Genomic DNA, 27697 nt, shown 5'->3' with positions numbered 1-27697 from the left:
TGTTGTAATGTCATAATGTTATGCCCGGTCAGTGTACCTTCTAATACGGGCTTATTAGGACACAACTGTTGGGAGGGAAAATAGGCAGAGAGAGGAGAAGGAGAAGCGCTAATTTCATAACCATTTCAAAGATGTAGGTGTCTGGACTGGTGTTTGAAGCCTGCTAGAGATGAAGATATTCAGATGTCGAGTGGAATTTCATTCCACCACCTAAGTGCCAGAAGTCTTGTAGCTTTCTTGTGTAAGATGTTGGAACCAGTCTTTTAGAGGTTGAGGACCGGTGGGAGTGTGAGTGTGAGGCAGTACAGGGTTGAGATAAGCACTGAGATAAAAAAGTGCAGGTCTATTTTTCACATTGTAGGCCAACATCAGTGTTTTCAATCTAAAGCAGCTACAGGAAGCCAGTCTAGGAGCATAGCAGTGAGGTGGAGTGAGAGCCACAGTTGCAGTAGTCCAGTCCAAAGTTGGAAAGTAATAAAGTACAAATACTCACTTTAAATAAGTAGATTATTTTTCTGGTATCAGTATTTTACTTTACTAGTTATTTTTTGCAACTTTTGACTTGCACTCATTGCATTTTTTACACAAATATCTGTACTTGCTACTTACATTCTCAATTCTCTTCTTTCATTTTGTTCTCATTGCGCCATTTTCAGCCAATCAACCTAGTTCTTGTCTGGCTTTTTCAATCACACACCACAGACAGTAGCTAGTTTACGAAGCTCACAATGAGCAAAGCAGAAGGCAGTAAGAAGTCTGGGGGTAACGTGGACGAGACAGAGGGAGTCAGTGATGTAAACATGACTGAGAACAGACACATTCCTGATCACATGATCATCATCATCTTTTCTCTGCTTGTGTATAGTGGATGTTCAGCCTGGATACATTTATTAGGTATCAAAATGTTAAATTCTTTTGTATTAATATATTAACATGACGTGAGGTCCAGTTACCAGCCTGACACTAAAACAGGTAGTATTAAAGACTACCTTTTAGTTAAGTACATATCAGAGCCCAAACTTCTTCACTTGGGTGAAAAAGTGCAGTCAGAACTTTTACCAGTCTTTTAAAATATGAGTATCTGTACCTCTACTAGAGTGAAGGATGTGTGTACCTTTGCCACCTCTGGTCCAGTCTCGAGGGTCACACCTGAGTGGCCTGTGTAGACAAAAACACATCAGTGAGGAGAAATCCTGAGCCATTTCTCATACACACAAACATTTCTGAGAATGCAGCAGCTCATCCTGGATTAATGATGCAGTTGAAACTGAGCTCCAAGAACAAAACCCCAGCATGAATCTGATATCCTTCAAGCGTTTCTTTCCCTCTTATGATTCTTATATTGTTATTCAAGTGTCCGTTATAATCATTCGTTTGTCTTGCGAGGATCAAACGGCGCTCTGTTTACACACACTCCCTGTAATAGTGCAGCCTGTAGAGGCAGAGGAGGCTGTGCTAGGAGAATAAATCTCGAAAATGCTCGTACAGAGATCTGAAAATGAAGCAGGACGCCTCCGCGAGTGTGTGATGTTTCGAGAATTTGATCTGCAGTCGTTTGCAATGAATCAAATCCATGTTGAATTTCAGCGGCTTGTTTTCTCAAAAAGTTTTATTTACTAGCTTTACTTATTGATGAAAGACATTTTCCATCTGTTTATTGTTACATTTAAGGTTGCATCCATGAACGTCCATGAACGTAGCTAGCCCTGTTTTTTATCAAAGCTGCAGTTGGTAATGTGTTTCATTTTTCTTCATCCAGGGACCTCCAGGATTAATCGGGGAGCAAGGCTTGGCTGTAAGTGTATTTTCAACACATACACACTTGCTTTTGCTTTCTTGGATCTGATGTGTCGTTTATTTACCCCGTCACAGGGTCCAACGGGTGCCAAGGGGCAGAAAGGCGAGCCAGGAGAGAGCCTACCTGACGTGAGCCGCTTTAACGCTAAGCTGAACCTAAAGACATGAAATATATGATTATGAAATAAATGATTGGCATTGAGTTGACATTGAATACTGCTTCTGTGTTAGCTTTTCTCCACTTCTTATAGATTTCTGTAGTTCAAAACCGCAAAGACAGAACATTCAGTGCCTCAAAGTGCACCGTATACCATGTTTTTTTAATTGAATTTGACTGACGTTCGACTTCACGATTGCAGGGTGAAGGAGTTCAGCAGCTGAGAGAAGCTCTGAAGATCCTGGCTGAGCGAGTGCTCATTCTGGAGCACATGATTGGCATCCACGGTAATGGGGACGCTTTACTCATTCATGCTCCTGTAGCCATTTATCAAGTGTCCATCAGTTTGGTCTGAAAATGGGTCTGAGATTTTTTACAGAATGAGTTTTTGTACTCAGAGTTGCTTTGGCAAAGAATAATTACTGAGCCTTCTGCTTTATTATACATCCTTTTTGACTCTTCCACACTGGAAGTGTGTGCGTCAACTAGTAAAGTGTGGATGAAACAAACCACATTGGAGGCTTGTAGCTAATAAATTAGCATGTTTTAAAGGTTTACAGAGAAATCCTGGACTTGTGTGAACTTGTGTGGATTTGTGTGTGTTTCCGCCATTAGAGAGCCCATCGGAAGCCGGCTCCGGAATTGACGGGATTTCAGATGCTCTTGGCTTACCAACGATGAAGATCAAACGTGCCGAATCAGTGCGTCTTCGTTCTCCTGCTCTCTCGGCCGTCCAGCAAAAGAGAGGGAGCGTTTGACATTTACCCTGAGTAATTTTAAAGAAGCTGTCATTCATCGCTGTTGTACCTGATGTAGTGAAAGCAAACAGCACTATTAAGAACTTTTCACCATTTACAAGGAAATTGTTTTTTTTTTGCTGTACAGATTTAACATGGAAACCTTTTTTTTTTTTATGAGCCTGAAAGTGTTTTTATGTGTGTGTATGTGTGTGTACTCTGTTTTTTTTTTTTTTGTTGTAGTTTATAGACTACGCACAACCTGTCATCTGGTTGTCTCTGCACTCCGCTCGTTCTTTCTCATACCCAGTAAACACACACTCGTAGACAGGTCCGCACTACTACCTGGTGATGTCTCGTCAGCGTCCTTCAGGCTTGTTCTCGGTTGCTGAGCTCATTAAGGCTGCAGCGAGTTCGGGGAAGGAACAAATGAGGCTCCGGACTGCTAGGCAGCTCCAAATAAAACATTGTCAAACAAGAAACATCTGGATCAGGTTCAAGGAAAGAAAAAAAAAAAGCATCCCCGCCACCTATTGTTTTGGTTGTGCAGTTCTGAAAACAGCTTGTTCGGATTTGGTAGGATGTTTTCTGTCAGCTAAATTGCAACCCAGGCTTTGATTCCCTCCTGGTTTTGGCTTTTCTTCGGTTCTTCTTTTTTCTTTCTGTTTCCTCCTGTATTATTTGTCTTGCCCTTCTGCGAGTAAGCGTAACGAACATATCAGCCGGACTGCAGCTTCCCTACTTTGCCATCGTAGACCATCTTTCCTCCCGAGTATGTTCGCTGAGAGTACAGCTGGCTCTGTAGACGAAAAATGAATAGGGTACTTACTCATAGATAACGAAACACGTCTCCGTGACTCGGTGCTCTGCTGTAATGGGATTGCCCTATTTATGAACCGATTGTTTTCAAAAGCGCATTTTCCCAGATAGCATTTGTCTCACTCATTTACGCTCCATTAACACCGAGACAAGATTACAGCGTATATCGACTTCCGAGCATCAGGAACGCCATTTCCAATCATTTATTTAATGACTTCCTGTCATTTTAGCTTAGATGTTATGTATTTGAATTATTGGTTTACTTCGACTGTAGACTAAAGGATTCTTTTTTTTACCATAAGTTGACCTCTTTCTTACATCAGCAGCTGATTGGTGGGGGTACACTGCTGGTTCAGTAAATAAAATCAAATATTTAACCAGGTTGATCTCGATAATGATATTTAACAATGAAGTATGATTTAGTTCGACTTTGTGCTGTACTGGAGACTGTATGGTGTCATGGCTGTCATTTATTCTGCCTTGTATTCAGCCAGTATTTACTGTTTTTGCACTCGGATGTCAGGTGGATCAGGAACTTACTTAATAAAAATCGATCTAAAGGTTGTTGGGGTGGGTGGGGGGGGGTTTACTTTGTAATATGGTGCACATAAAATGTAATATCATTTAATAAAGGATTGAAACCATGTTCAGATTTTAATTGAGTTATTATTATATAGTTAATATACTGTATATTACATACATTTTTAACCCAAATCTCTTCCAGGCCCCAACTACTAGGTACTATTGCAACTCCAATATTCACGTACCGATTTGAGAGGCGAACGCAAACGTATCCTTTCTTTCCAACGCAAGATATACCCTCACTGAGCCCCTCACAGATACTGTGTAAAGCCTTGCTTTGCTCTCAAATCAGCCTTAATTCATTGCATTTTAGTAAATCTGTTTGCTTTGTGACACGGTGAGCTATTATTCTATAAGTTGCCATTTAAAGACAGTTAACTTTGGCCATGAAGGGATGCACATGGTCAGCAGGAATACTTAAATAAGCTGTAGCATTTAAGTCAAGATTGGTATCAATTTGCCCAAGGAAGCTGCCCAATGAACACAATTCGCCAAGTCTCCTTTCACTGGAGCCACAGCTGCACCACCCGCATACATCCTCTCTAGCAGAAGCATCAATATTTACCTCATAAAATTACAGTTCTTTGTCAGATTTCTTGGGGATTTGAAATGAAGGCAAATTGTGTGTTTTTGTGCAAATTCTACAAGAAAGAAAATCCCAAAAAGTATAAATGGTTCAAAAGCCGAACTGTTTTGGCCGACCTTTTCCTTATGAAATCAAGCTTTTCTTGTAAATGTCTTCGTAAGTGTATCTATGACCAAATCAATTTCTTCTCCGTTAGTCATTGTGAAATGAAAAAAAAGCTATTAAATCAACAATAATATATTTAAGCTTGTGCAGTTCCCTACAGATGCTGTTTGCGAGCTCTGACTCTGACTTGTGATCTATGACTATAGGATCAAAGCACTTGAAAATTACAACGTTATTGTACGCTTGCTGGGTGGCCCTGGTGTCTTCAGCTAGGAATAGACTATTGGGAATAGTTTAATACATATTGATGGAAAAATATATTATAACGTAAGTCAGTGATTCTGAAGCCCTTGACTGCTGTGCATAATGCCTGAGCCAGAGACAAATTTAAAATTTTTTTGCTGGCATCATTTGATCAAATACATTAAGTCTAAACAAAATCTCATTGGATTCCCGGCCCAGGCCTGGAACAACTTCCCCAATTGTCCATTCGTCATCTTACGGCTGACATGAATTCAGCTGGGAACAGATTTTCCAATATTTCGGATATGTTGTGCAGAGATGTTGGACCAGGAGGAGTGAACAGTCAGTTGTACACCTGTGCAGTCATGCTATGAACAGCCTGTTTAACATAATCCTGAGGATGCCAAAAGCCACTGAAGCAAAGGAAACTCTTCAAGCCAGTCTGAGATGATACATGCCCTGACACACTTGTAATAAACTGTAACCATTTAGGCATGAACTTTGTACTAAATGATGTTCATCCATACTATCCTCAGCCTACAGGCAGGCAAAAAAAAAAACCATCCCATGTACCACGCTCATGAGCTCATGCTTTGAGGCAAATGATCATCTTCTTTCCATCAACATTATTCAAAAGGAACTTAAATTAGAATTACAAAGCGTTCACTGCCTGCTCCTTAGCAGTCCAGCTTAAATCCTGGCATATGATATGAACTTCAGCTCACTGTAACCCTTTGAGACAAAGACAGGTAAGTGGCGTATTCTGAGCTGGGGTTTATGTATTGGGTTACTAGCTGAAAGGTCATGAGTTCAAATCCTAGCCCAATCAAGCTGCCACAAGTGGACCCTTGAGCCAAGCCCCTTCCCTTTCAACTTGTCAGGTGTACCATGTCACGTATGGAAGTTGCCTTGGATGAAAGCAAGTGGTAAAGGTTGAAGCTAATTTGCCAGGTTGTGGCCCATTTGTTTTCTTCCTCGATACTTGACACTATTTTGGATTTTTTTGGTCTAAAAGAAAACCATGTTAAGTGATCAGTGGTATTTTCTTTTGCTCATGATACCATGTGCACAATCTACCATGTTTGTGTCAGGAAACTGGAGAAACCCATGGGATATGCTGATTTTACCATCTTTGGTAAACTGTAAGGTTACCTTATTTTATTCATTCGTTCATTTTGTTTTTAAATATGTTGGCTTTTTTTTGTCTTTAACCAAATTGACATATTTTTACAGCAAACTATGATATGTCAAAATGAATTGTTGCAGAAAATGGAGGCTGTGTACGTTCCATAAAAAGTCTTTATCCGTCTTCAAGGGTTACACCACAACATACACATTATTTAAATCTTCAAAGCTTAAGTCTTCAAAGGCTCATATTCAGGCACAAAAATTTATTTACTGACAATCCATAATGACTTTGGCATTGATGAATGTATGAATGTGATCGAAATAAAAGTTAAGTAGCCAGTCTTCTCACTCCTGCTCTTTCTCCTCTCCATGTGTGATCACATAGCAAAGATTCTTGTAGTCGAGATTGCCAGAAACGTCCAGAGGAAACATCTGCAACATCTGACTCATCTAGGAGAGGAGTGAACGAAGCAAATCAGATTTTTGAAATCTTTTTAATACTTACAATAAAGGAATCTCTTGGTTGTAGTTAGAAAGTTGTATATATATATATATATATATATATATATATATATATATATATATATATATATATATATATATATATATATATATATATTTACATTTTTCGTTTACTTGAACTAGGAGGAGAAAAACTGATCCAGCACAAAATGCCCCTGTGCACAAAACCAGCTTCATGAAGATATGCTTTTCATGGGTTGGAGTGAAAGATCTCCAGCTATAGAGCTCTGACCCCAACCCTATGTAACACCTTTAAATGAATGTGACTGCACCCCAGGCCTCCTCACCTCACCTCACCTACACCAGTACACTCCAAAATCTAGTAGAATATCTTCTACTAAGTTTTTAGTATACTGTAATATATATTATATTGGTATATTAGTGCAAAGGGGGACTAATTGTGGAGTGAGGGGTGTTCAAAAAGCCCATGCAAAAAGTCTGGTGCTTCAAGAGTGGAAGAACATCACTGGAACACGTTGAGAGATCAGGAAGATCAGGAAGACCTTCAGCAAGCAGGCTATATGTATATAGCAAGCTACATGAAGTTAGTGCATAGGGGGACTGAAAAAGCCCTTAATATGGCCGATGGCCAATTCCCTAAACAGTGCCCTGACTACTGAACCTGTGAGCTGCATAAGATGCACCGCAAGTCGGTGTAGTGGGTAAAAGACCATGTCTGTGTGATTTTCCTTTGATCGATACTCGTATCAAAAAAAGATGCTAGCAAAAAGATTGTACCAATTGTGGTGTACATTGTCGTGTTAATAATCATAACACAGAAATTAGAGCAAGCTAAGCATTTTCATTATGGCAACCGAATCTAATTAATCTTCTATTAAAAAAAAAAAGCAATTACTACTTTGTCCAATATCAGAACCCTGTCTCACTTGTCTCTAAATCTCCCTGTCTGTCTTTCACTTTACTTGGTCTGTCTTTTGCTACCTTCTTTAGTGTACATGTTTGTGTTTTAATATGTGTGTGTTTTTCTTACTCCCGTCAGCTGAAACCAATGTCAGTAGAAACCCAGTGGGATCCGCCCATGGGGAACGAGTGGCACAGTGTTTGATCATGAGCATGAGCACATGTCTCTTGTGTGTACCCACATGGTTGATCAAGAGCGCTGCCCACGAGCCCCAACGGAACCTCCCCCTTCCCCCATCGAGAGCGTGCATTACCCTGCCAACGCAGCATGGCCGCTCATCTGCTGGACACATGGGAGCCAAAGTGTGCCTATGCAATTTTTCTTCGTTCGTTCAGCCCCCCCACACAACCCCGCCCGACCGCCCCCCCCTGGCCCTCCCCCACATTATCCTATGTGGTGTTTTGGGGGGTATTTGACAGGAAGATGGATTATTGTAATCACAGGAGCCATCAGTGAGTCAGAACAGGGTGCCATGGGAAGCCAGCCATCAGATTACTGCACACTGCTGCCATGGGAACAGAGGGCTTGTTTGTTTTTATGTGTGTGTGAATGAGTGTGTGTGCGTGTGTGTTACATAGGCATTTATTTTCTAGCCTTTGATATATACGGTGCATGACAGCTGCTTTCACAAAACGAGTCACTCTTGTGTGTATAAGCGTAAAAGTGAGAAAGGAAAGTAATGCACAGATAATTCCAGTTGAAAAGCCCATGTTGTGTTTCTTTTTGCGCTTGTGTGTGCGCGTATATTAGTTGTGTTAGTTATTTGTCAAAGATATTTCATTGCCGAGCTTTATTAATCATTATATTTATCTATATAGATATCATTATAATTTGAATCGCAAGCTAGGCTAGTTAGCGGATACTAGCTAGTATTGTCAGGAACGCTGTTATGGGTCCAGCTAGTGTTTTATTCCTTAAAAAAAAAACACCCTTAGAAGTATGCATTCATGTTGCTTACCTCAGCTTCCGTAAATTTGTCGGCTTGAGACATCAGGTAGAACTTGATCCTAAACAAAGCAGGAATGGTTGATAAATTAGTCACCATTATCACTTTGTATCTCTCCCCCTGGAATTGTTCCATTTTTTTAAATGAAAATCTGCCTCTGTGGCTTGGTATAACATTCAACACTGCTCATCAGCATTTGAACATGGTCCAAACATGGTGAAACATGGTGGTGGTAGCATCAAGTTCAGCAATACGTCAGGCCTCTTGGTGGCTGAATTGAGGATTTAGTGAGTTTGGGATTGTTTTGGATACTGTAAAGTTTTACTTATGCCCAATATGTTGTAGACACCTTGTCATATTCCATAAAAACATTATTTATTATAATAATAACTTATTATTAATTATTTCACATAAATTAATGTGGGAATCAAATTTAGGGGACATAATTGGATCATTGTATTGATTATGGGTTGTGAAAAATTTTCATTTTAATCTCAAAACATTTTGAGTAAAGCATTATGATGTGATATTATCATCATGTTTCTCCATATGGTTGATGTTGGGACAAATAGGTCCAAAGAGCCATAAATTTCTCTCTAATCACAATAGAGAAACTGTACACATACTCTCTATATTTCCAAAAAGATTTTTATTTCATTGTCACAAGTGGAATTGTGTTGAAGAGATATATTTTCATGAATACACCAGAACACCAATATGGTGGCTCAGTGGTTAAGAATGGAAGGTCTTAAGTTCAAATCCTGGCACTATTGTGCTTTATTTCAAAGCCAGGCCCTTCTGTACATTATTCACGCTCATCCCTGTATATATGGACCTCATAACCTATTTATCTACTGTTATTTATTGGAAATAAGCCACTTATGCTCTTCTGGTTAGATGCTAACTGCATCTCACTGGCTCTGTAGATGAACCTTGCGCAATGACAGTAAAGTTGAAACCTATCTAATCTAATCTAATCTAATCTAATCTAATCTAATTTAATCTAATCCCTTAGTTGTGAGTTGCTCTGGATAAAAGTCTATACGTTAAATAGATAGGATTGATACAGTGATAAATATTGCTGTGGATATTCTTTATATTTTTCTCTTGCAAATCAAATTGTGTAGTTTCGATTGTTACATAATCAAGAGGTGTGGGTTTTTGTGGGTGTTTGTGGGGTTTTGTGTTCCTTTTTACATCAAAATATGATGGCCAACTGAGCTTCCACAGGTGCCGTGTTCGGTATTAAAGTTATTTATGTAATGGTAAATAGGTCATGTGAAAGTTCACGCTCTGGGTTTCAATCATTTTGCCGTTTCTTTCAATTCGTTATTTATTCATTTCGCCTATTAGTTTTAAATATGATTGTACTGTTGTACGTTATATATGGTGTTTTGCGATCAAAAAAGCTGTTGTCTATAGTACTAGTGTTGTGATGGAGAGAAGGGAATTGTTTGACCTCTCTCTTTTCCTCATCACACTTCTAACTGGCAGTTGAACACAAATTCAGGATACTCTACATGCAGAAACCCAGAAGTGTCCTGATTTGAGCAAATTTGCATTAATAAAATTATTAATTTGTTTATGCTGCTTGATTGCGCAGTAATTTGGTCTCTCTTTTTAGTGCAGATCTTGAAAATAACATGAAAACAAACAGTATCATCTACGACACATGTTTTCAACCCGATAATAAAGCTTTAATTGCTAATTACTCACTCGTCTCCCTTCAGCACACCGGTTCCTTCTGGGTCGAATATCTTGAAGGCGTTTAGAATGTTCTCCTCTGGGTCAGTACCTGAGAAGTTCTTGTTAGTAAGACTAGATAATCTGGGATGAAGTTTATCATTGTGTCATTTTGATGCGTCTGAAGCCAGAGTGTACTGTGCTGTACCTTTGAGCTTCTCGCCAAACATGCTGAGGAACACTGTGAAGTTTATGGGACCTGGCGCTTCCTTTAGCATGTCATCAAGCTCATCAGTCCCTACGTTCAGTCGACCTGAAAAGCACACACACACACACACACACACACACACACACACACACACACACACATGTCAGCTAAATCCTTTTTGAACTTGCATAAATCTTCTTCTTTTAACATATATATAGACTTGTTTCATGTATAAGTTTCTTGTGATCCAAATCCTAGTTCAGGATCCTGAATATTAAGCTGTTTTATTTTATTATTGTGATACCACTTAGCCTTTAAAACTTTAAAAATGAACTTACTTATTTTATTTTTAAACTTATTTTTATTTAAAATCAAATCAAAATCATTTTCAACAATGAATCTAATGTTATTATGAATCCATTTTATTTTATTTAAAGTTTTCTGTATTTTGTACATTGCGCTTGACAGAGTGTTGTTTTTATTAGCATAGAATTAGCAACTGCAGTTAACTAGCATCTATTCTAATGGAGTATTCTACTGATTTACTTAAATCATTTAGTGAATGCTTTGCAATGAAAATGTACATTTATTATAATATAATCCAAAATGTTTTCATAGAAAAGAATGGTCCTGTTAAATGGACACATTAAAGTGAAAATAAAATTGTTTTATAAGAAAAAATGTATTAATAGCGGTCTGGGACGTGCAAAAAAGGTGTTTTCGGATTTCTTTTAGAAGTATTATGAACAGTTTTTGTCATTGATCTACTAGAGCACACGTGTTTCAAATATTTCAAATGTCTTTGAACCCCCATACATGTTTGTAAATGGAATACCAGTGGGACACCAAATGGCAGCCCGGTTGCAGTTTCAGCCCTGGAACTGTTACTTGAGAAACGGAAAGTGTTTACCTACAGCGGCGAACGTGTCTCTGAGATCGTTCTTGTCAATGAATCCATCTCTGTTCTGGTCCATAATGGTGAACGCCTGCAGGCATTTACAACACGTTAGCTCAGGATACATCATCCACCCTCGATATATCAAAGAAATGTGCTAGGACTAATGGCTTGAGAGTCTATCCATCATGTGCACTGTAAATTACAGTGATTACAGCCTATGTCTGGTCTCAGCCAAGGAATCGTCTGTTAAGCTCAAAGCTTCTGTGAGTTATGGTTTGTATTGTTTTGAAATATCATATATCATACGTGGTGGGATAAATGAGGGAACAGGCTCTTGCCTCTTTGAATTCCTGAATCTGAGACTGCTCGAACATGGTGAACACGTTGGAGCTGGCTGATTCCTTCTTCTTGGCCTTTTTGGGGGACTTAAAGAACATCAGTAGAGATCAATAAACATCATTATAATGCCCCAAATTACACATATACGGCAGAATTTTCTTATTAACATCATTAAAATAACACATGCTAATTTATAGACTAATGCTAGTGTAATGACATTTCTCCACCAGAATATATCTGTATATATATATATATTGCTAGAATATATAGGTTTCAATTATAGAAGGATATTACAACCTATAGCTAATCAAATATTCAGATTCCTAAGAGAAACTAGAAGTTCCATTTTGTCACGCAAAGCACATATCAGGCCTCATTTATCGACCTCAGTATTGACTAGTTTATCCATACATTCTATAAAGAAATATTTATGCTAGTAATTTTGGTATTGGGTTTCTGATATTGTGTATATAGATTATATGGTCATGTTTAAGTAGCTTCACAACTGTAATATTTTAATAAAAATGTTATTCAACATAAAATAAAGAAATTCGAAATTCAAAACAAATCCCAATATAACACTAGCTGTTTGAGTAGGACAAAAAATATGGTAGCTGAGGTGCTCTGCAGTGGTTCAGCGGCTTTACTCAATTTAGCTCACACCTCAAACAGCATTTCTATGCTGTTTCACAATATTAAACCTTTTGTCGACCTTGCAGATCTTTTTTCTTCACACAGCTTTACTAAAATATACTATTGCTTATTATATCATTTGATAGCAATAATGAATAATGCCATCATATCCTGTCAAATAAACCTAATCTAAAAAAAAAACCACACAAAAGATTTTAAACAGGCAAGTGTCATTCAATTAAAATTTCATTGGAAATCATGTGAATGAAGTTATAAGAAAGGGTAAAACTACCACCAATCTACAAACCCCTACCCTTACCACTTACACACCATTTTTTATGAATTTCCAAGCATGAAACCACCCCGAACAAACGTCTTGGCATCATCCTAAAAGCATTCGATGTATCATACATGCAGTTAACCTTGGCTTGGTTTTCGCCCACAATTTTCTGCACGTAAAAAAAATCAATTAATTCCCTGCTCTTCTACCAGTATTAAATCGTTAACAAAACCACGACTCGAATAATATCCTACCATCGTGATGGTGGCTGAGATCCTGCAGGCACACAGCTAAAGTCTGGGGGAGACAATGAAGTCCCGGCGCTACTGTTTTATATACGAAATGCCCAGTGGCCAGGCATACCTGCTCTAATTTTAGACAATAGCGGTTAGCTTGGAAATATGCAGTAACTAACTGCCCTTGTGGGGTATGTGGACCATGTGCAATACTTTGGCATCTTTAAAAAGAGAGCAGTGTCCATGATCGAGTCCATACTGTGCCATTATTACAGGTGCTACTACAGTTAGAGTGGGGTCAGGATAACTTCAATTCTCTGTAGCATCCATGTGCTAGTGGGCATAGTAACAGTTTAACAAGAACAGACATCCTTTTCAACACAAAGCACCATCGTTGCAAAATAGGCGTTGCTAGCTATGAATGTCTATTCATTACAGTTCCATCGTTGTTTTGGTGAACTGTTCAGTGATGGGTCCATAAATGCAGAACTGTTCATGTGAAAACTGCCATTATAGCAGACAGTTGATATTAATTACAGTCCAAATCTATTCTCAGGCTGTTGTTCTTAACTTGCTCAGTAATTTTATGGATCTTTAGGATGTTAATGTGAAACCTTTGTCATTGCATGACAATTCAAAAATCAAAAGTCAACAACGATTTAACTAAGAATAAAAGCTAGCAATGCAGATTAGGTGTGTTGTCGATGGAGATGGAGGCGAGGGACAACCCAAAAATCATACCGTTTCTCACAGTCAAATTGAAGTGATCGTCTCATTAATATCAGAAGTTTGAACTTTCACCTGTTTTTCCAAATTGCATTGTATTGAATTGCATTGTATTGAATTGTATTGTATTGCATTGTATTGTATTGTATTGTATTGTATTGTATTGTATTGTATTGTATTGTATTGTATTGTAAATAGTGGTTATTTTAAAATTTCCTAAAAGATTGAAACAAAAAAACAGTTAAAAATATATGCAGATTTCATCCTAACCAGCTTTCGTGAGCTGTTATTCATTGTCTGGAGCATTAGCACAGTTCATTTGAATGATCTGCTCAATAAAGCGGATCACGAGTCACAGGGTTTTGTCAGTTGTCATGACCTGACTTTGCTCTCAGGAGCCAAGAGTTATTCTAATCACTACCGCATGGGATAATACATCATATTGACACACACTATATGGTGCCATGTTTATTACATTTTCACAAACAGATTGTATATGAGTGCAGGCAGCATTCAAAAGGGCTAAAAGTAACAGAGTTCAGTTTGTGGAGCTTCTTATGTTTCTGTGTGCATCAAAAATGTATCTCTGAAGGATTTTCGTTAGTGATAAGGACGAGCCCTTTTCTTTAATCCAAAAAGCAGTTAGGGAAAAAAAAACTGCTTTTTTGTACTTTATTTATGTATTTTTTTTCTCCTCAAATGGAATTCAATAGTTTATTAAGTGTATTTACTGTAAATACTGTATACATTCTTTTCAGACTGATATTTCACATCAAACCTTCTGACAAAAGAGCTGAACTGAATACTGTTTGTTGCTCAAGCAAGAAAATTTTTTAAAGAATTAGGACTGGGGTCCTACAGTCATGTAAAAAATATTTTAACATACATCATTCTACAACGAGAGACTGTTTACAGTTGGTAAACATTTTAGAAAGTTGCTAATCTTCCCAGGAGGGAACTTTTCAGCAAATTTACCGCAAGCTCAGACTATGCAATACATCAATTCTCAGAGAAACTGCAAAAAAACAAATAAAAAAAAACCCAAGTTACAACTCAGACTGTATTCACAACAAAAATGTGGTCAAATTAAACCGAATAAACACTTTTAATTCACACTGAAAGATTCAGTTAAACATTTTTAATCTAGGTTGAAAAGAGTGAATATGGGATTAAAAATATTACAATAAAACAAATTTGTTCGTATGTTTCTTTTTCATTTAAATTTTGTTTACAGAAAATGTAAAACATAATTTAAATTTTTTTGTAGCTTTTTGTTTAGTTTTGTATCTTTATAGTTTCTAAAATCCAATGTATGATAAAAGCCTTGATATTTGTAAATATATTTTTGAAGTTGTAACAAGAAATGATCAAAAGATAAGATGATTTAAAATTCATTAAATGTTGAATAAAGGTTTTTTCTTTTTACATTTATTACAGCTAATACATACTATTAAACAGAAAAAAAAAAAAAAAAAAATATATATATATATATATATATATATATATATATATATATATATATATATATATATATACACACACACACACACACACACACACACACACTATATATATATATATATATATATATATATATATATATATATATATATATATATATATATATATATATATATATATATATATATATATGGGGATATACAGTATATATTTTTTTAATTACAATAATCTTGATTAACACTGACATAAGCATTAAACAATAGGAAGTCTGACCAGGCTTCCACTGAGCCATGTTTGGCATAAAATACATCAATTTGACCTGTAAATACCTACAACTTTTGCACCAGTGAAGCATCTGAACATATTCTGAAGAACACCAAAGTACCGACTGGTGTACTTCAAAAGAAAAGCAAACAATGGACTCATTTAAAATCGTCTGCCGTAAATTCTGATCTTTAAAACCATTCGTCAAATGTTGCTTGTCTCTCAACATCAATCGAATTTCAGTCTCCCTCACCTCAGCTTTCTGATTAAACTCTTTCCACGTACCAAAGACAAAAATAGCCTAAAAGTTCCAGCGCTGATCCACATGCAGCCATAGAGGGTTTAATGGATGGGGGAAAATGACCCTTTGATACTTTGTTGTGAATTTAATTTACAATAGACTATCGTAGTTATTATTATTACTAATGTCATCACTATTATTATGATCTCACATCCAAACCAGGAGAGTAATGAACGATTAATGTGATCTGTTCAAAGTTTATTCTTAGGATTTGGACAGAAACAGACAGACAGATCATCATTTGTGGCTCCTGGCAAAGAAACAGTGGTGTCTATTGGGAAAACACAACCTGGACAGGTGGAGGAGTAATCCCACAGTGCAGTCAGGGGATAAATATAGACTTGGGCATTATTGGCATTATTTATGAGGTGACTTGTAAAGGGGCTGGCAACAGTCAGGCTTGGAACATTTTTGGGTGTGTGTATGTGCGAGTGAAATCCTCCAAGACACATTTTTTCTTTTTTCTGAGGTCATGTGATCTTCATGGTCTGATTGATATATATATAAATAAATATATATATATATATATATATATATATATATATATATATATATATATATATATATATTTAGACTGTCAATGAGAGTGTAAATGTCCTCAAGAGAGACTTGATCAAGTAGCACAGGACAAAAGCCTAAAGGACGAATACTTTGACTGTGTGTGTTCCAACACATGTGCAACAGGTGTTTTGGGGGTCGCTCATGTTTATTATTAGACTATATTTTGCGAGAAGCTGTTGTTAATGCCTCAGTAATTTTGCTCTTCTTTATCTCCAGGCAGGTGCCTCTAGCTTTCATAAACCTTTTTTAGTTTATGAGGACATTGAGGTCTAAGCTCTTCAACAGGGTTGTTATTTACAACGAGGTAGTAAATCTTTTTTTTTTTCATATGGAATTTTTAATGCAGTGGATGAAATCAATGTAACACAAACAGTTTGTGTCCAGGTTGTGTCTTTTGTACCCTGATGTACACCATTGAGGCAGAACATTATGAGCGGTGAAGTGGATAAAACTGATTATCTCTTTATCATGGTACCTGTTAGTAGGTGGGATATTTTGGGTAGTAAGTGAACATTTTATCTTCAAAGTTGAGGTGTTAGAAGCAGGAAAAATAGGCAACTGTAAGGATTTGAGTGTTTGACGAGGACCAAATTGTGACGGCTAGACGACTGGGTCAGAGCATCTCCAAAAGTGCAGCGCTTGTGGGCTGTTCCCGGTCTGACCATTCATTTTCTAGGAGAGCTGGTGACATCTGACTAGCTTGTCGAGCATCACTCAAAGTTGTGGAATCTTTTATTTTATTCAAATACAATACAATTTTTGGTACACGGGCGATAATAATAAAGACAGTAAAGAGCACATGATCTGTTTCCTGACTGGTTTGTGAATAATAGCAAGAACTCTTAACGTCCAATTTACAATACAGCAACATGTTGCCTTGTTGCAATAAAAAACATAAATGTAGCATGACCCTGACAGTTCCTCAACCTCAGCTACATCACTTGAGTTCATAAAGTGTATGAACCTAACAGGGCTGTTTTTCATAATCCTGCTAATATATATAAATTAAACCATGTATGTTGATTTTTATATATTTTATATATTAATCATGTCACATATATATATATATATATATATATATATATATATATATATATATATATATATATATATATATATATATATATATATGGATTTGCATGGATACATGGATTATACATGGATTCGCTATATATATATATATATATATATATATATATATATATATATATATATATATATATATATATATATATATATATATATATATATATATATATATATGGTATACATGATTCCACAGTGCTTATGTCGGTTTCATGCCATCAGAAATAACCCCGATCCAGAACGTCACTTACGGCCCACGGATTTAGAATCAGAGTCCTTTAGAGTGTGAACAAAAAGTGCACAAAAATTCCATGTAATAAAGCACTCAGGGATCTACCATTATAGAAAAAATACAAACCCAGGTAGTTTTATGTAGAAGATTTTATGAAAAAGTATTAGCTAACAATACATCACAGCTATTTGCTCATTTTAACTGTGTGTGTAAAGTTGCAAAACATCAGCAAATCTTTCCAATCATTTCCAATGTATCTTAACACTTGGTTTTCACTCATGAAGTAACTTAATTGCTTCGAGTACAGCTTTACCTTTGACTAAAAAACTTTGTGTCCATGATACGTCACTTTGTAAGATTTTACCATAGAAACAATAATGTTATTGATGTAGCCAAATCTACTGGCCAATCAGATCTGAGAATCTGACAGCACTGTAGTGTAGGTTGAATTATTTCTCAGTTAGACATGGAATAATTTCATGGTTACTGGTTGCTGACATAACAAGTTTCTTTTAAATCCCCTTACCGGTGTTTAATATGAATATGGGAGATATCATGTTTGATCCAAAGACAAAAAAATGCTGAAAAAGCTTTTTGGTGTGCCGTAAGCATGTTTGTGCCTGAGATATCAACACAACAATGCCACAACACAACACAACAATCAACCCACAATGCCATGTGACTACCTGCTTACAGTGAGACCAGTAGGATTTACCCCTTCCTATGTAAAGAGAAGGGTTTGGGTTTTTTGTCTGCCCAGGTCTTAGTGTGCAAAATACATCCAGGTAATTACTAATAAACCATTTTCCAGTAATCAAGCAATGTATAAAATCGGTGTAATAATATTCATCTACCACTGAGTGGCGCCTCAACTGCATACATCACCATGAAGAGCATTTCTGAACTTTATGTGTCACATCAACACACATGCACATAATGCAGATTTACCTCAGTTTATTAAAAGCACATCAGTTTATCTCTTTATCTCATATAGGCACACAGGAACTGTTGGAAGCAGGTAGAAAACCCAGTGCACTCTGCATGCCCTCATTTCTGTGATTCCTCGATTGTTCGGAGAGGTCCGGCATCGCTCATAATTAAACTTTAATCCCGTGTATCAGCAGCTATTTAAAATTAGGCCTGGCCTCCTGAGAGGCGACGGTGGATTAAAACCAGCAAGATAGGACAGGACAAGGAGGAGGTGGAGGAAGATGAGGAGGATAGAAGGAAGCAAGGGGTGTCTGGGATGGAGGATGGGGTGTCCATAGGGGAGACAGAAATGGCAGGAGCTTGGGGAAGTGGGGGATACACAGAGCACCTGTGGGCTGGAAGAACAAATCACTGGCAGGAGATGTAAGTGTCTTAAGGGGTCCGGTGGGAGAGAGAGAGGAAGAGAGAGAGAGAGAGAGAGAGAGAGAGAGAGAGAGAGAGAGATGGAAAGACAGCACCCCCTGAGAGATATAGAAGCCAAACCTTAAAAGCTATTTGGAAAGACAGCACAAACATCTTGTGTGGCGAAGAAGCTAATAGTGGCTAATAATGCATGTTATATTACAAGTATCTGTATCCTGTATACTTTTTTTACAAAATTTTTTCGAAATTGCTAAAGAAATCTCTACTTTCTTCTCATTACGTATCCAAATATCGCTGCATTTCTACATTTCAAATACGTCGAATCAAGTATTTGAAAAGTCATAAGGTCACTTTTTTGGTTTTAGGTATCATCAGGGATTCATTGTAATCTATATCATGCTACATGAAGCTATGGTAGGCATCTGCTGTAGCTATGAGAGTCCAGCTAGTTTGTGGGGTCATGCTAGTTAACATTTCAGAAATTAGCAACCACATTGGTTCCTTGGTGAAAGAGGCACATATTTGCTTCCAGGGACTAAATTCATTGTGCTAACATTGTGGCACTTTGGTTTTTGAGTAAATTTAAGAGATTTCACTTTTTTGTCTCCACTCAAATGAACAATCTGAAGCCGTGTTTCAAATTGTACCTCAGAAATTTAGCTACATGAGGGATTCCATGTTTACTTCTGTAAATCACCCTTTATTTTATCCACATCGTTGCCAATGATAGACTTAATTTCACCTAAATTTGACCTCAATCACCTCAATTTCACGTATTTTCACTTCCTGCTACTCTTAATGTTGATCTTAACATTATTAACAATATAGAGACTCACAACTGACTAGCATAGAGAGCGAATTGTTTGCTCTGTTTCAATTTAACCTTTGAAGAAGAGGTGAAATATTATATCGGACACGCTAATTTGTTAACTGACATATCTACAGCTATGAAAAAAAGAAAAACACATTATCTAGTTTAATTAGCCGTTGCTAATGGCTGTCAATGAGCATTAACTCGCTCACCCAAGCAGTAAATTAGTTAAAGTGAGGTGATTTTTTTTTTTTTTTTGGATCATCTGCTTAAGATTTACATAGAATAGTTTTTCCATGAAGACTTCTTGGAAATTCAGTAGTATAATTTTTGCATCATAGTTTGCAGAATAGTGTGAATTGTGTCTTCTAAATATATATATATATATATATATATATATATATATATATATATATATATGTGTGTGTGTTTGTTTGTTTGCTTTGCTGGTTTTCTGGCTACAACCGCATAATATAAATACCTCATGAAATAATATTGCCTTTGCAACCGGAGCAAAGTATGTACCCACATAATTGTAAAAATGCCTGTAGGAACTGTGCACCATTATCTTTTATCCTATTGTTTTTATTAGCAAGTGAATGATGGGAATTTTCTTCTGGGTTTTTGAGCTAGATTACTTCCTTCCTCCTTAATTAGAAACGATTTGTTTAGTATTTTTGCTTTGTCCAAAGCTAAGGTCATCATTACTAGGCTGAAAAATGAACTTGTTCTGACCAGCTATCAGGTTTAAAACCACAGGCTAGGCTGGTCAAACTGGTAGACCATCTTTACTGGAAGGAAAGTAAATTTTAACCTTTTAGAGTGTGACTTAATTGCTACATAAATGTTTAATTGCCTTAGCACCTTGTTGCATTCGTGGCAACTGTTTCCATCAACCAGTTTGACCAGCTCGGCTTGCGGTTTTTGTACTGGTAGCTGATCAGACCGAGCCTTGATTTCAATTATTTAGTGTTGATAATAAGAGTCCTGGAGGCATTATCTTAGCCTGGGCTTGAACAAATGATTTGAAAGTAATCTGCGTTCTCGGTTCTTAACCTGTTCAAACCAGATTGTTCTCGCATGGCATTTGATTGGTATCCTGAACTTTCCATGCTTTTATTGTTGATGCCTACATTTGATTAATCAGAAATCTAATCACAATAGAACGTTAGACACATCATATATTTTTTGTAAACATGGCAGAACAAGTGCCGAGCTCATTCCATGACCTCTCTCCCGGTTTCTCTGAGTCACTCAGCCGTTCTGAACGAGCATCTCACGTGGTCATCATGTGACATTTATTCAGTTCATTGGTAACTGGATGAAATAGGCTAATGCACAAACTAGCGTAATAGTTAACTGACTAACACATGCACTTTAATAAAGTATCAAGAGCAATGATTACCCAAATCCAATCAGTGTTGGTTCAGCAGTGGTTTTTTTTTCACACGTTCGACATAATCTGTTGTTCGTATGAATAAGCATGAGGATTTTTTCTAAAAACATCGTGGGAGTTTAGTGGTTAAGGATCTAGGTTAGTGTTGGTAACCTTGGTATTGCCAAGCTGCCACTCTTGGGCCCTTGAGCAAGGCCCTTAACTCTCTGTGCTCCAGGAGTGATGTGAAGATTCTGAACAAGCTGGGATATGCGAAGGAAAGAATTTCACTGTGCTGCAGTGTATATGTAACAAATAAAGGCATTAAGAAAGAAGGAAGAATAGGTGCAGAAAGAGATGCCAGCCGTAAGGAAAGGTATCTTAGGTCCATGCGTGTTATAAAATGTGCTCGTAAATGATCGGTGTCTTTCTGGCTGTCCATGGAAAATTGTGAGAACATGAAAGTTCTGTCAGCTTGTAGCATTAAAACGAGTTTTATCAATGCGCAGTGAGACAGAGAGAGAGAGCGAGCTCAGCATCAAGGTCTCTTTGCAACTGACTTTGAAAAATCAATAGCAATATATCTTTATATCTTCTACTGCACCTTGAAAACTCTTTCAGCAAATCCCCGGCTGCTGCGTGCGCGGCTCTAATCAAAGCAACAGTGTCGGGATTCGGTGAATAAAGCTCAAAGACTGAAAGTTTTGACACGGCGCTTCAGTGTAAGTCAAACTAACTCGCACCGTTTTGTTTGAGCTGTAGACACTGAGAGAAATCAGCGAAGATAGTGTTGGGTGAAGTGCCAAACGGACACTCTCGGGCCCTTGAGCAAGGCCCCTTAACCCTGTCTGCTGTATCATGGCTCTCTCACACACACACACACACACACACACACACACACACACACACACACACACACACAAAGGAGATTAAGCATCAATGCCTACTATGAATTAGAACTTGAAGTTGATTTTATTGTATTACATTTTACATTTATCGTTTTGAAAGGTCCAGGAAACAAGTTAGCTCTTTCCAGCCAGCTGTGTGTTTTGTCTTACAGCCCCAATACACACGGACACAGACACACACCCACACCCAGAACCACACACACACACACACACACACACACGAACGCAACCATTTCCTTGTCACACGCAGTCATCCATGAACGGACGTGCCCTTCAGTGAGCAAACACTCTCCTGATCAATAGATAATTTCTCTTTCGTGATGTGGAGCTATTTTCCTTCTCAGGCACGCCACTGAGCCAGCACTTTGTCAAAACAGTGTTTGCAAAGGAGGCCTGGCATGAGTGTGAGCTTTTATCATTCCTGCCCGGGAGAGAAAGAGAGAGAGAGAAAGAGGGGAGAATCTGTCATATGTCATGTACCTGCCCGAGATAACAAGAAGATTCCAGTCGAAAGCTCACTTCTCTCAAAGTGCAAGATCAACTTTTAAACTAATACTTCAACCCCCCCTAAATTTGCTGAGGCTGCAAAATAAAAAAAAACGGAAAGCCTGCTCGGAATTACTGCTGACTGGTTTGCTGTTTTTATCCTTTTTCTCGTATCTCAAGGTCAACATTTGTCATGGCATATGATCTGATTGTCACATCTCTGATCTTTCATCAGGTCTGCCATTGAAGAACCGGTTCTATTTTATCAGTGACAAAAGGTTGAAGGTGTGGTGACGCACAAACAACACACACACGCACATTTTACGGGATTATTACTTGTCTCTAGGGCATTTTTGTATTTGCATAAAGAACGTGTGAATTTTTCACACCTCGCTAAAAGTCCAGACTACAACTAGAACCCTGTTGAAACTGTGTAAAACCTGCTGGGTTTTGATTTGTTCGGCTGATCGTAGCCTACACTCTCTTTACTCTCCCTTTTCCTTCCCCTCAGGAAGCACTGGACGTCTCAATTCTTTCTAACCAATGTCCAAAGGAAAGCAAGAAAAAGAAATGAGAGATGTGAGAAAGTCGTGATTAGTGAGGGCTCTTGCACCCTACTCACCCCTGACCTTGCCCTTGACCCCGAGCATGACCATGGGGTTAGAGGTTGTGTGAACGTGTCGCAGACAGGGTTCTCTCCCGGCTGGGTGATGAGTGGTATACTAGCCTGAAAACATGGTCTGTTTGACTGTTTGACTGTTGATTAGACATGTATTTCTTTCCATGTGCTGAACTTTATCCAGGCTACGTTTCATGCAGCATGTAGCCCAGAGCTGTTTCGCAAGGCTTGCGTGTACAACTTCCGTTCAGGTGAATTTACACTGAAAGGTCAGAATAATTAAACCAGCAACGTGCGACACATAAAGGCGCCGCAGCCGAACCAGACTGAGCAATTATAATTATCGGGAATAAAAGTGACCTCAAATATTTCTCAAGGATGTGTCCTCAATCCTTGCTCAATATTAAAGTTAATTCATGATTAAATTATACTACTTTTGTAATAAGAGAAAGTATAAAGGAAGGATTGTAGGCTATATATATATATATATATATATATATATATATATATATATATATATATATATATATATATATATATATATATATATATAAAATTAACTGGCACGAGGAGGACAAAATTTACTCATTTATCTCACAATATGTTGTTATTAGGAGTGCGCTTTTTGTTTAAATCCTTAAATTTTATTTATCTATTTTCCCTAAGAGTTAATTATCACCTAATGCTTAACAGGTTGTGCTCTAAACCTAAGCTTTAGTCCAAAAGCAATCAGAGAAAGAAATGCTGTTTTTGTTTTCTATCCAGTCCCGAGTTTGTATACGATCCACTGTGTATAAAGTCCTAGTTATTACAAAGAAAAGCATCTTTACATATGGTTCTAGGTTTGAAAGAAAGAAAGAAAGAAAGAAAGAAAGAAAGAAAGAAAGAAAGAAAGAAAGAAAGAAAAAATAATTTCCAAATATAATTGAATATATATATATATATATATATATATATATATATATATATATATATATATATATATATATATATATATATATATATATATATATAAACAATAATAATATTTAAAATATATATTTGCAACATAAATATATTATAAATAATTGTCAAAAATAAAGGCATTACAAAACTGTAAACAATAAAAAAAAAAAAAAGAAACTCTAGTTAGCATTTTAAAGCATTAATATTATCATTATTAATATAATAATAATTATAATAATAATAATAATAATAATAATAATAATTATTATTATTATTATTATTATTATTATTATTATATACAATTATAATTGGAAATTACTTTTTCTTTCTTTCTTTCTTTCTTTCTTTCTTTCTTTCTTTCTTTCTTTCTTTCTTTCTTTCTTTCTTTCTTTGTTGCTTTCTTTCTTTCTTTCTTTCTTTCTTTCTTTCTTTCTTTCTTTCTTTCTTTCTTTCTTTCTTTCTTTCTTTCTTTCTCTCTTGCTTTCTTTCTTGCTTTTTTTCTTGCTTTCAAACCTACAATTATATGTAAAGATGCTTTTTTCTTTGTATTGACTGGTTAAAGGAGTCTGTATCAGTCTGTAATGGTAAAGGGGTCAAAATAAACCTGATTTTGACAAAAAAAATATATATTTAATTTTATCGTGTTCCATTTAATTCTATTTTCTGCCATACTTTCATTCTAGAATTTTTTTTTGTTGCTTGCTTTTTTTCTTATTTACTTATTTTCCTCTTTAAAAGACCACAAAAGACCTACAACCATGTGTATAATACAGATGCTTTTTCTTTGTATACTCCCAAAAAAATTATGACACTACCATCTGCTATTTATCATATCCTGGATATTACAGTTTTTCTCAGCTGCTTTGGAGCATTTCTCAATCATCCTTAATATTTGCAAAACAATACGTGCATTTCTCAAAACAATGTGTACAAACAGCACAATATATTGGATTTCTTGCAAAAGCCTGAACTTTTCCAAAATTCTTAGTTCATCTCTCAAAAGTAAATATTTGTGTCAATAAACAAATTATTCCCATCTGAATAAAAAGTCCATTTGTCATTGTGTAAAATGTTTAGTCGTGTTGTCAGTGTGACGCTGCACAGTTTCTGGATTTCTTGATATAAACTATGGTTTGGATTATAGTGATTGAAAATGCACAAAATTTGAATTCCTTCTATTTGGCTTCTATGAACCTCAGCAGCACAAATTCATTTATTTGATTGTATATTTGATTTAAATTGATTGCAAGAGTCTGGACAGGATTTACACTTTTACTGTACTGTACAAGAGATCGTTTGTTTCTTGGTTGTTCATCCATTTTCAGAAATTGTAATTCTTTGTTTTGCTCGGTCTGTATTCACTCTCCGTTTTGCATTTACTTATCCGTTTTGCATTTAACGACTTACAGTATATAATGAACTGATGCTGGGGGTTAAAACTGTGCAGGTGAAACCAATATAATATATTTTGAACAACATGAACATAAACAACTGATAATGTAGGAAACAGTAAACACTTGTACATAATCAAATAAATGAATGTACTAAAGTGATCTCAATTTGAACAAAGAAACGAGAAATGTTCTTATGATGAGCACAAGTGACTGAATGATGTGGAGGTTGAACAAGTAGTTTTGAGAATTTCATCTCTGATCTGAGAAACGCTCGAAAGCGACTGAGAAAAACGGTGAAAAAAAAACTCTTCTTTTGAAAAACTAACACTTTTAATGTTACGGTTTATTAGTAGTTTTTGTGAAACTAACTTTAACTGTACTCCAATTTTCCTACTGCTTTTGAAACATTGTCCTATGAATAAAGTCTTATAAAAATTGATCAAATATATTATTATATACACATTGTTCTACATTTCTTTTTGGAAAAAGAATTCAATACATGTTTTGCAGCACTTTGGCCTGCATCTTAAACCTCGTAAACTTCAGGGAGCCATTTCACATTCCTTAGCCTTGTAGCTACATGTCGTTCCTATCAGTTACACTGTACTATTAGATATGAGGAATACTATGAACGTGAGCAATAAGCGCAAAATCTATGGATGGTGTCATGTGATCAAAAAGCATAAGTCGGTTTATTGAATGGGAATCATTCAGAATCAAAAATGTGTGTGTGTTGGGTATGTAGGAAGAAAAGAAATACCCTGTCAGATTTATAGACATAATATTTATAGATAATGGTTTGGGGGATGGGGAGCGTCTGGCTCGATGGGCCGCTTGCCACCAAAACAACAGCCATAAATGTCAACGACCCGGTCAGACAAGACAGAGCTGTTTCTTTTATTCTTCCATTCCTGTTATGCACTGGGATTTGAACTGACGACCTTCCTGTTGGAGCACAACCTGAACCACTAAGCCAGCGTGAAGGAGGCTGGTTTTGCATGAAGGTGTGTGTGTCTGTGTGTGTCTGTGTGTGCGTGTGTCAATTCAGCCGTCATGCTAACATACCTACTTGCTTACTTGAGTCTGGATCTTAAGCACAGATAGTTGCTGGTGTGTGTGTGTGTGTGTGTGTGTGTGTGTGTGTGTGTGTGTGTGTGTGTGTGTGAGAGCCTGAATACAACACTGTCATGCTTACATAATTAAGTTTGTGTATAGATAGATAGATAGATAGATAGATAGATAGATAGATAGATAGATAGATAGATAGATAGATAGATAGATAGATAGATAGATAGATAGACAGACAGACAGATAGATAGATAGATAGATAGTGTGTGTGTGTGTGTGTGTGTGTGTGTGTGTGTGTGTGTGTGTGTGTGTGTGTGTGTAAGTTGTCATGCTTATGTTCTTGCTTACGTGTGTGCTTGTGTGTAAACTGTCATGCTTATTAATTTACTTGCTTACTTGTATATGGTTGTGTGTGTGTGTGTGTGTGTGTGTGTGTGTGTGTGTGTGATGCAATCAAGAGCACCCCACAGGTCAGCGTGTCCTCACTGTGACCTCTGAAGGTCAGGTCATCCTGACATCAGCGTGCACACACACACACACACACACACACACACACACACACACACACACACACACACACACATTATTAGCCTAGATTTGGATAACATGCAAATGTGAGTATGATAAAGAGATGAACGGACTGACACCTGACTAGCTTTTCATAGTGTTGATAGAAAGGTAGATTATGTTAAATTATGACAATATTTATATTTATAAAAAACATTGTTCACACGCAGTAAAACCACTTTTCTCGCACCGCCTTCATCTGTTCATAAATGGGCTTGAGCTTTGCTTTCACTGATCAAAGTTTAAATAAGTGAATGAATAATTTTCGGATTGTATTATTCAGCTCTTCTAAACATTGAAACTTGTTTTTCTCAACACTGAATCTAGAAAAATGTGCAATCAAGTGCACAAGCTGGGAATAATTGGCCTGGCATTTTTTTGCGACTAGCATAATTATGCTCTAATTATTCATCCTCCTAATAAATAACTAGCGCCACTGTTAAAATGTTGGACACCCTGATCAAAAGCTGATGAGTTCTGATCAAGAATCTGCTGGAGCAAGTCATTTAAATCTCAACTGAATACATATCACATGTACATTACAGTGCAATGTAATTCTTTCTTCACATATCCTATGGCCCCCTGGAGCACAGAGGGTTAAGGGGCCTTGCTGAAGGGCCCAAGATTGGCAGCATAGTAATACCAGGGCTAGAACCTCCAAGCTTCTCATCAGTAACCCAGTGCTCAGATTATTAACCACTGGGCTACCACTTCTCTCA

The 27697-nt window shown here is 36.8% G+C and overlaps 2 protein-coding genes and 1 long non-coding RNA gene across 5 annotated transcripts in view; 1 reads left to right on the top strand and 2 right to left on the bottom strand.

Annotated features, from left to right (window-relative positions):
* Positions 1-4154, top strand: part of col26a1 (collagen, type XXVI, alpha 1) — a 37894-nt gene extending 33740 nt beyond the window's left edge. For both annotated transcript variants that reach the window (XM_083525911.1, XM_083525912.1), the window contains exons 11-14: positions 1760-1795; positions 1873-1926; positions 2157-2241; positions 2570-4154. In XM_083525911.1, the coding sequence (XP_083382037.1) occupies positions 1760-1795; positions 1873-1926; positions 2157-2241; positions 2570-2712 (318 nt within the window). In that variant the 3' untranslated portion in view covers positions 2713-4154. The remainder of the gene's footprint in view (positions 1-1759; positions 1796-1872; positions 1927-2156; positions 2242-2569) is intronic.
* Positions 1-27697, bottom strand: part of LOC310717771 — a 339024-nt gene that overhangs the window by 8031 nt on the left and 303296 nt on the right. The gene's annotated exons all lie outside the window — the stretch shown is intronic.
* myl10 (myosin, light chain 10, regulatory) lies at positions 6308-12988 on the bottom strand. 2 transcript variants are annotated; one of them, XM_083525378.1, is made up of 7 exons: positions 12840-12988; positions 11672-11758; positions 11346-11421; positions 10436-10540; positions 10261-10339; positions 8557-8605; positions 6308-6604 (listed from the first exon to the last, which is right to left on the bottom strand). In XM_083525378.1, exons 1-7 carry the CDS (start codon positions 12840-12842, stop codon positions 6500-6502), a joined length of 504 nt encoding a protein of 167 aa, XP_083381504.1. In that variant the 5' UTR covers positions 12843-12988; the 3' UTR covers positions 6308-6499. The 2 variants fall into 2 exon arrangements, with proteins under 2 accessions (XP_083381504.1, XP_083381503.1); XM_083525377.1 differs by lacking the exon at positions 12840-12988 and having other exon boundaries at positions 11672-11779.

Source organism: Silurus aristotelis (genome assembly GCF_946808225.1).
Source record: "Silurus aristotelis genome assembly, chromosome: 22".
NCBI lineage: Eukaryota > Metazoa > Chordata > Actinopteri > Siluriformes > Siluridae > Silurus > Silurus aristotelis.
The sequence above is the reverse complement of the archived record's forward strand: the minus strand, read 5'-3'. Positions and strand labels throughout refer to the sequence as shown.

Coding starts and splice junctions, on each gene's coding strand:
- myl10 (XM_083525377.1), bottom strand. CDS start 11,770: ATGTTCTTTAAGTCCCCCAAAAAGGCCAAGAAGAAGGAATCAGCCAGC. Junction 11,422..11,671: donor AGATTCAGGAATTCAAAGAG/GCAAGAGCCTGT, acceptor AAATGCCTGCAG/GCGTTCACCATTATGGACCA. Junction 10,541..11,345: donor AGACACGTTCGCCGCTGTAG/GTAAACACTTTC, acceptor TGTGCTTTTCAG/GTCGACTGAACGTAGGGACT.